General features: G+C 43.6%; 1 protein-coding gene across 1 annotated transcript in view; it reads right to left on the reverse strand.

Moving 5' to 3' along the window:
• Window positions 1–1,045: 1,045 nt before the first annotated feature.
• The window catches only part of abcb10 (ATP-binding cassette, sub-family B (MDR/TAP), member 10), a 25,464-nt gene continuing 16,382 nt past the window's right edge, over window positions 1,046–10,127 (reverse strand). Inside the window, exons 9-15 of the mRNA XM_080729448.1 lie at window positions 9,498–9,707; window positions 7,732–7,811; window positions 5,175–5,355; window positions 4,495–4,538; window positions 4,010–4,044; window positions 2,998–3,056; window positions 1,046–1,667 (exon numbers count right to left, since the gene is read on the reverse strand). Coding sequence (XP_080585574.1) covers window positions 1,474–1,667; window positions 2,998–3,056; window positions 4,010–4,044; window positions 4,495–4,538; window positions 5,175–5,355; window positions 7,732–7,811; window positions 9,498–9,707 — 803 coding nt within the window. The 3' untranslated portion in view covers window positions 1,046–1,473. The remainder of the gene's footprint in view (window positions 1,668–2,997; window positions 3,057–4,009; window positions 4,045–4,494; window positions 4,539–5,174; window positions 5,356–7,731; window positions 7,812–9,497; window positions 9,708–10,127) is intronic.

Consider the following 10,127-nt stretch of genomic DNA (forward strand, 5'->3'; position numbering starts at 1 on the left):
TTAGCAACGTTCACCTCCTGTGACTTCACTGAGCCATGTGTCAAGTCATGAATAGCGACTCTCTCCGCTGCTTGCGGAGAGAGAAGAACGTTTCTCCATCACCTCATAGCGTTAAGCCTGATACCTCATACGCCTTAGTATGACGTCGTTGTGTGCGCGAAAATAGCCGACCTACAAACCCACAACGCGTCACACTGCGATTTGTCGCGGGGCTTGTAGCGTGGCTATTTTCGGCATTTGTCCGACAAGTTTTTGTTACTCTATCGTTGCTTCATCCTCTTTTCAACCCCACCTGGGACTCACTAGAAAACAGGTGTTTCACCTGGATGGGTGTGGTCTAGCACGGTGGTTCCCAAAGTGGATTCCAAGGACTCTGTGGGTTACTTTGGGGGGGGTCTAAATTGACCCAGACAAGTCTGTAACTCTGACAGTGTACAAATGGAACCAAATGGACGCTAAAGCCTCGAACAGAGTCGGGTCCGCGGTGGAAGGCTATCCACCGCGGTGTAGTGCGGTGTAGTCTTTTTGAGTCATAAAACTACAACGTTAACGCTCAAAAAGACTACACCGCACTACACCGCGGTGGATAGCCTTCCACCGCAGACCCGACTCTGTTCCAGGCTTAACAGGTCCATTTGGTTCCATCTGTACACTGTCAGAGTTAAGGGGAGATCTTGACATTTTAAAGTTTGAGAAACACTGGTCCAGCAGGTTGCAACGAGGAGACTGCGTGCATCAGGTACACACAGGGCCATGGTGCGGGAGGCGGAACGTTAAGGGTCCTCCCGCCCCCCAAAGGGGCGCAGCACCAGGGAGTCCCAGCCCACCTCTCTCCACCCCCGTGCCTCCATCTCCTTTCAGTCCCGTTTCCCATCGCTTCAGATACAGGACAAGGAATTCCACTGCCCTACGAGGGCTCGACTTCAGTGAAAATGAACAAAACGAAGGCAGTTTTGCGTTGCTGAAAGTCTATTCTCCCGGGCGGGAAGCCTCTCAGCAGCACCCCACCTTCTCTGTAAAATACATTAATTTTTATTATTATTTTACATTTATTTGTATCTACAGATCAGGTCAATATGTATTACCATTGACCATAATCTGTAGAGGGCACTGTGGAGTAAACAAAATAATTTCCGTCTGGCGGACAAGTTTTATTTTCTGCCCAAAAAGTGTATTTTACAGAGAGGGTGGGATGCTGAGAGGCTTCCCACCTGGGAGGATAGACTTTCAACCACGCAAAACTGCATTAGTTTAGGTGAGTAGCAAAGTAGTTTAGATTATTTTCGCTAAAGTCGAGCCCTCGCAGGGCAGTGGAATTCCTTGTCGGTGATCTGAGGCGAGTGCCTGGCAGGACGTTAGAGAGACCTCAGACCAGGGCTCCTCTCCGCTGTCTCTCTGGTGTCTCCGTGTCCGCTGTCTCTCTGGTGTCTCCTCTCCACTGTCTCTCTGGTGTCTCCGTGTCCGTCTCTCCTCTCAGCTCAGAGCCTGCTGGTGTCCCTGCTGCAGGAAGGCCTGTTTCTCCATCAGTTTGTGGAACAGTCCGTGGCGGTCGGCCAGCAGCTCGGCGTGGCGGCCGCACTCGGCCACGCGCCGCCCGTCCAGCACGGCCACGGCGTCGGCGTTCTGGATGGTGGAGAGGCGGTGGGCGATGATCATCACCGTCCTGCCTGTTGGACACACCAGAGGAGCAGTGTTGGTAGCGTACTATCGTTGCTGTCGGTCGGAAAACCATCGTATCTTCATATGCTTTTTGTGGTTCTTTTCGTAAATTAACGCCCCTACTTGATTAGGGATGGAGCTCGTTAATTTTTATTGATAACGAGCACCTTATCGATCCTGCTTTTTGAGCCGGGCTTTTAATCGAGCCCACTATTTCTAATATTTTGTGGAAAGTCGTGAGACAAATTCTGAACAGAGCTGGTATCTTTTTTTATTGGCCAGTTGTTGTGACTGTGAGTTTGTGGCTGAGCACCATCTATGAAGATGACAATTGACAAAAGTAACACATATTATCATTAAATATCATTAAAACAATCAGTTCTTATTGTGCAATAAGTGTTAAATGGCTTTATATAATGAATAGTACTGTAATAATTTCTTGATTTGATTGTTTGAACATGACGTCATGGGCCGCTATGCTTGATAACAAGCTTGATAAGCCCAAAGCTTATTGATACCGGCGGGAATTTGCAGCGGGCCCTTGTGTCGAGCTCCATCCCTATACTAGATCATGCTACAACAGGACCACAAAAAAAAAGCATCCAAAGTAGCCGATCCGCAAGCACGAAACGCGTCACGAAGCAATGCGTTTCGAGCTTGTAGATCTGCTACTTTTGAATTTGAATCCGGAAAATAAACAGTTTTATGTTCATCATTATGAGATTCCTATTTGACAGAGACGGAATAAATTGTGGGGAATAGTAGTGAAACATGAATGAAAATTCAAATAAATAAATACAAAAATATTCAGCTGTATGATAGAAATGTATACCACAGGGCAGTGGAGTACATCCCAAGCATGGGAAGAGAATTGGAGACAATTCATTAAACACCAGCATCCGCATTTATTATTATTATTATTATTATATATATATTTTTTCTCTCTATTTTTTGTCTTTGTTTTTGTCTTTTTCTGAAAACATGTGTACAGTGGTATGTGGCCTACAGTACGTCACATGTTCATGTCCAATAACCATGTCTAATAATCATGTCTAATAATTATGTCTAATCATGTTCAAATGTGTTATGTACAGTATGTCTTATGGTAATAGAAAAGGGAATCATGCATTGTGGGAATTTTGTACTGGTACAGGGTAGGGTAGGGGTTTTGATAACTATGCATTTTGTAAAAGTGTTGTAATGATTTTAAAGCAATATTTTGTAAAATGGAAGAAATGTTTAAAAGTTAATAAAAATAATTGTAAAAAAAAAATAAAAAAATGTATACCACAAATCTAAGAGAGAGAGAGAGAGAGAGAGAGAGAGAGAATATCTAACCTTCCATCAGGCGTTCCAAGGCCTGCTGCACCAAGAACTCATTCTCTGCATCCAAGGCACTGAGGACACATGATTAGAATGTCATCAACACTGAGGACACATGATTAGAATGTCATCACTGAGGACACATGATTAGAATGTCATCACTGAGGACACATGATTAGAATGTCATCAACAGAGAGGACACATGATTAGAATGTCATCAACAGAGAGGACACATGATTAGAATGTCATCAAGGCACTGAGGACACATGATTAGAATGTCATCAACAGAGAGGACACATGATTAGAATGTCATCACTGAGGACACATGATTAGAATGTCATCACTGAGGACACATGATTAGAATGTCATCAACAGAGAGGACACATGATTAGAATGTCATCAACAGAGAGGACACATGATTAGAATGTCATCAACAGAGAGGACACATGATTAGAACGTCATCAACAGAGAGGACACATGATTAGAATGTCATCACTGAGGACACATGATTAGAATGTCATCAACAGCGATGGAAAACGCACTCACATTTTTCACTCAAGTAAAAGTATCAATACTTGCAAGTCTATGCTACATTTATATACACATGGGTATGTTCCTTTAACCCTTTCAGTGCCCAGAATCACCACTAGAGGGCGCCCAATGGCCATAGCATCCACCATAGACATACACTGTATATGCACAAGCCGTGCGCAGCCATGACGCGCCTGAACACTTTCCTTTGTGCATGAACAGGAACAGGATGAAGTTAGCTTGAAGTTAGCTATTGGCTACCAAGCATTTTAGAAGCCCTATTTTCGGCGATTTAGCCGTGATTAAACCTTGCACACCTCATGGATGTGCATGGAACAGAGAAAATGAGCTCTAAAGATCCTGGATTGCATTGGAGTGGATTTTATATAACTAGTTCGGGATTGGCACCCTGAACGTTAATAAGGTCCAAACTATCCCGAACTAGTTCGGGATTGGCACAATAAGAGTTAAGTAGTAAAAAGTCAGCGTTTCTCACCTGGTAGCCTCATCCAACAGCAAGATCTTAGGATTCTGAGTAGAGAGACAAAAAATATATCAGTTTGAGAACTACTGGTTTAGAAGGGATTTGTAGAATCGATCTCAGGTCTTATCCAATTGTGTCACTTTGTATTTTAACCACTTTAAAGGAGTAGTTCATCCCCCGTTTTTCTATTGATTAATCACACCATGGAGACTTGAGTTCAATAATATATTTTTGTATTCATCGCATTCCTAAGACAAAAAAATGATCATAGTAAATTTACCTCCATTGATTCTGAATGGGGACCCAAATGCATTTGGGTCAGAATCAATGGGGGTAAATTTACTTGACCCTTGACCCTAAATTTACCCCCACTGATTCTGACCCTGGGGGTCCCTGGGGGTCCCTAAAGTAAATGTACTCAAGTTACTGTCCACCACTGACAGCGTTACAGAGGTCATGTATGTCACGGTTAGTAAACAACGAGTTGTCATGGTTACCTTGAGCAGTGCTCTGGCGATGGCTATCCTCTGTTTCTGACCGCCTGCAAACACATGAAAAAGGCCATGTTATGTCTGTCGGGAAGAAACATCTTATCTCCCTATTTTTGTGTTTTTTTCGTAAAGTTTACACAACAGGGGGTCCTCAGAGTTACTACAAGAGGTCCTCCAAATCTTTGTGTGATAGAAACTCCCCTTTTTTATATTAACCACTTGAACCCTAGTGTCCATATTCTGATAACTTTAGCCAAAAATAGCAGATCTACAAGCTAGATCGGCTATTTTCGGCAAAGTGGTTTGGTGTAGAGGGGAAAAAGAGCAGACTAAGTACAGAGTGAAAGGTCAAGTTTATCAAGTATTGACCGTTCAAGTGGTTAAATATCTGAAAACACAAATTGACATGAATCCAAAATACACTGATGATCGTGCTGTAAAAACGATGAAACTATATGGAATCTATGAAAAGGCTGTGGGGGTCCCTACTTCATCTGTCTCTCAACTAAGGGGTCCTTGGTCTGAAAACGTTGAAGACCCCTGTACTACAGCATCACACAAAAGCATCAGAAGTAACAGATCTACGTGACAGTGTGACGTACTGACCAGCAGAGCTGTGAATGAGGAGTGGGAGGCGGGCGAGACTCTTGTGTCCTGCACAAACTGACGCTAAAGCTTAATCTTACCTGACAGCAGCACCCCCTTCTCTCCCACCACCGTGTCGAAGCCGTCGGGGAAGCCCTGGATGAAGTCGTAGGCGTTGGCCACTCGCGCCACCTGGTGGATGTCCTCGGTACTGACGTTGTCCGGGTCCAGCGCTCCGTAGGCGATGTTCTCTCTGATGGAGCACGAGAACAACACAGGCTCCTAGAGAGAGAGAGAGAGAGAGAGAGAGAGAGAGAGAGAGAGAGAGAGAGAGAGAGAGAGAGAGAGAGAGAGAGAGAGAGAAACCAGTGTGTAAAGGGCTGTCCATACTCCATACTCTCTCCGACCACCAAACTTTTTGCCGGAAAGGTCCAGTTCAACTACAAAATGATGTCACTCGCAACTTCTGAAGGTATAGTTTCTGTCTCTGAGCTATCGCAAGATTTGGATTCCAGACAGGGAATGGTGGAGAGTCTCGCGATACTAGCTAGTTCAGAAACGTACTTTGTGCTCTTTAGATGCCTCTATAATGTTATACTAGGACATACACACCGAAAAGCAACACAGCAGAAAACAATGTGTGACATGTCTTCCTGAGCAGAGTATTTTATAAAGGTCTCTATCGTTCAGAATTCTTTTTTTTGTTCATGAGCTGTCCGTCCAGCCGCACTCTCATAGACTCCAATGTTATTCACCGAACCTCCGGTGCTAGTTTTGCCACAGAGAGTGTCATGGCGCATAGCCGTGGTGCCAAAAAAACGCATCAGTGTCCTTTCTTTATTTGGAGCTTCCTTGGTCGGTCCCCAGTTGAGAGCAAAGTGACAATTTAGCCTAAGAAAGGGTACTAATTTTACATTTTGTTATTACACACCTATCCCAAGGGGGAACTTCAGTTTTCAGCTTAACCCAGCTGAGTGCTGCCCACAGAGAAGTGTGTGTGTGTGTGTGTGTGTGTGGGGGGGGGGGGGGGGGGGAGCATTTAGGTGTTAAGGTGTCTTGCTCAGGGACACATATCGACAGACACATTGCTGGCCTGGCCTGGAATCTCACCTGCGACAACCAGGGGCTCTGGTTCCCCAGGCGGGATCACTAACCACTCAGCTATGTCCGCCACCAAATCCACAAACTATACTTTAAAAACTGGTCAAACATTGGCCAAATTGTCAAATAATATATATATTATATGTATATAAGATATTTTAAATAGATGATCTACAAGCTCATTTTGTCAAACAAAATGAAACACAAGACACCTACAATTCCAAGCGCTTGTCACAGGTTATGGGGGCTCCAGTTCATGTGGTTATTTTTGGGGGTCCCCAGTTCAAATATGATTACTGTCAAGACTTTTCAGAAATATTCAAAAACAGCAGATGTACAAGCAATTCATGACATGCCTGCGAGCTTGTATATCTGATATTTTCTTTTAGAACAGCCATCCTAAACCACTGTTCTAAATCCTAAGAACATTCTGAAACAAGCATTTTGAGCTTGTAGATCTGCAACGTTTGCTATTTATTTGGACATCATGAGGTTTCCACCCCACAGAGATGATAATCCACTACAGAAAGCCTTATTTGGGCAGAAGGAAAGTAGTACTTTAACCTTCATGCAATACCTCTTTTCAACCGGTTGGTGTCCCACCACACCACGGAATCTACTTTTCTCATAAGAAGAGCATGTAATAATAGTGCCTTTCAACAAACCAAGTACCAACCATCCAATTCAAATGGAGACCAAATAAAACCACTACAGTTGTGTTAGTTATAGTGTCAACATATTTAAGCTTACTGTTCTGTGTCCTCTGTAAATCCCTTTGTAACCCAGTTTTGAAAGGTGTTATACAAATAAAGGTTTATTATTATTGCCGCTCTGACATCACGCTCTGGCTTCACTGTGATGTCAACTAACAGAATCCCTTTTATGCCCATATATGGAGTTCCCTGATGTCATCAATATTAATAATAATAATTAATGATGCCCTGTTAGAGAGATCCCTATGATGCCAGGGGGACAAATCCCTTTTATGCCCATATATGGAGATATGGAGATCCCTGCGATGCCAGGGGAACAAATTCCTTTTATGCCCATATATGGAGATCCCTGATGTCCACTAACCCTGATGTCCACATCCCTGATTTCCACATCGACCTGAGGCGTCTTACTAGTATACCAAAAGAAACTAAACGATTATACCATTTTGGAGGTGCACGGCACCGCTGGTACCGGTCGCTTGCAGTCCGTCCGATGACTACAACATGACGTGTGTGTTATCTCCGCCTGTAGTCCGTCTAATGACTACAACATGACGTGTGTGTTATCTCCTACAACATGACGTGTGTGTTATCTCCGCTCCCGACCGGATCAGAAACCCCAAAATGATACTGATCCCAGGCTAACTGCACACACTACAGTGTCACACAAAAGTATCAAAAGTGGCAGATCTACAAGCTCGAAACGCGGCACAAAGTGTCGAGTTTCATGCTTGTCGATCTGCTACTTTTGATGCTTTTCAAATTTGAACCCTGAAAAGTTACAGTTTTGGACATAAATATATAGAATATAAAGAAACAATAAGCAAATAGCATCTATTTTTACCTGACTGACAGTTCCAATGTGACTTCTCAGCCAATAAGGATTCAGATCTCGCACATCCCGGCCATCCATAGTGATGACACCTGCAGAGGGGGGGGGGGGGGGGGGGGGTTAATACAAGTGAAGCATTACTCAGTTTCTGAGTCTGGTAAATGTGTAAACGGCATGGATTAAAACCCATTTAGAACGGGTACACATTATTGTGTATCATTATGTTATGCTTTAACTATTGAAAAATAGCAGATATACAAGCTCACAGCTATTTTTGAAAAATCGTGAAAATTAGAATTTTGACCCGATTCTATAAGTGTCTTTTGAATCCTTCTAAGATTTTTTGTTTCTATGTCAGCAATCTGGCCAGCCATCGTCAAAGAAAAGTCCTTTTCACATAACTGGAGCTCAGTTAGTCTATTCTTGAGAGACTTTTTCAAACTTTTTCATGTGAAGGACCCCCAAAATGATAAGTATTTGGCCACGGACCCCCATCTCAAAATATTTAGTTTCAGGGACCCTACCAGAAGCAAAATTTGAGTTACAAACGTTCGCTTTGAAAATACATATATCCAAAGATTTGCACACATTTTCACGACTTTTAAAAAAATAGCAGATCTACAAGCTTGCAGCGCGGCACTCGGTGCCGCGCTGTGAGCTTGTATATCTGCTATTTTTCACTGGTTAAAGCATTCAATAATTCTAGGCTTAAATGGGTTAAAGAAAAAAAATCATCTCACAACGGAAAAAAAGGATTTGGTGCTGGATGGGTGAGGGGGTGGACGCGAGGTTGACTGTCGATTTTTCAAAGGATGGTGAAAAAAAACGCTCGGAATCCTGGCAGTCAATGAGTTAATTAACATAATATGTAAAATGATGAGGTTTTAGTAGTATTGTTCCTGTTGTTCTACATACTGACAACCATGTGAAGAAATCACAGACTGAGGCTTTGACCTTGGCCTTGGTGAAATACCCCAGACCACTACAGGGTCTTACGAAAGAAATGTTGAACTGCTATTTTCAATGTCCCGGGGAGACATTAAATCCATCTGGGTGGGTGGGGTTTACTTAACCGCGCGTCACCACACTTTCCACCTCAGAGGAAAGCCTGGTATTTGATCCAAAAAAAAAACGAAACGGTTATACCAATTTAAAGTTTAAACCAGGGGTCTTCAACGTTTTCAGGCCAAGGACCCCTTAGTTGAGAGAGAGATGAAGCAGGGACCCCCACAATCTTTTCATAGATTCCATATTGTTTCATTGTTTGACATCACAATCGTTATTTGTATTTTGGATTCATGTCAATTTGTGTTTTCAGATATTTAACCACTTGAACTGTCAATACTTCTCCCCTCTACACCAAACCTCTTTGCCGAAAATAGCCGATCTACAAGGTCACAACGCCTCGCAGCGCGAGGCGTTGTGAGCTTGTAGATCTGCTATTTTTGGCTAAAGTTCTCAGAATCTGGTTATGAATCTAGCCAAAAAGGAGATTTTCTTTTTTTCTTTCTATCACACAAAGATTTGGGGGACCCCCTGTAGTAACTCTGAGGACCCCCTAGGGGTCCCGGACCCCCTGTTGAAGACCCTTGGTTAAATTTTAAACATGTTGGAGGTGCACAGCACCGGTGGTTCCGGTTCGGTGGTTCCGTCCGCCTGTAGTCTGTCTGATGACTACAACCTACAGTAGAAACCCCAAAATGCTGCTGACCCCAGGCTACAAACTCAGCAGCATCGTAACCTAAACATCTGGCCGTGGGTGGGGTTGACTAACTGACCGTGGTCGGGGTCGTAGAGCCGCAGCAGCAGGGACACCAGGGTGGACTTCCCCGAGCCGCTGGAGCCCACCACGGCCATGACGGAGCCGGCCGGCACCAGCAGGCTGAGCTCCTGGAAGATGGGAGCGTCTGGACGGGCCGGGTAGGAGAAGGACACCCCGCTGAACTCCAACCTGCCCTTCACCTGCTGGGAGGGGAGGACCAGGCCTTCTGCAGAGAGACAGAGAGGATATACAGACATGTTCAGTCATTCACAGAAAAAAGCAATTAATCACTTGAACCCTAGCATCGTGTCGTGGAATTGTGGATTGTGTGTATATACGTATATATATATATTTTCCCAACATTTTTCAAAAGAAATTCAAAAGTATGTAAAATCTCAGTTTTTTGTTTTGTTTTTCCTGAAAAATGTTGCTACAGTATAAATTTACAGCTAAAATATAAAATGACACAAATCTTCTCTTTCTGGGGTCCCTGGCACAAAATCAGATAGGAGTCAGTTTTTAGGGCGCTTGGCATAAAATATGTTTTGGGAACCACACTGCTGTAATGTACGTATGAAATGCAGTTAGGACCATGAATGTATTTTCAGGAAGTGAACAAGCAACAGGAAGCCAGTGTGAGGTTAAA

The sequence above is a fragment of the Nannobrachium achirus genome (genome assembly GCF_963921795.1).
Source record: "Nannobrachium achirus genome assembly, chromosome: 7".
Taxonomy (NCBI): domain Eukaryota; kingdom Metazoa; phylum Chordata; class Actinopteri; order Myctophiformes; family Myctophidae; genus Nannobrachium; species Nannobrachium achirus.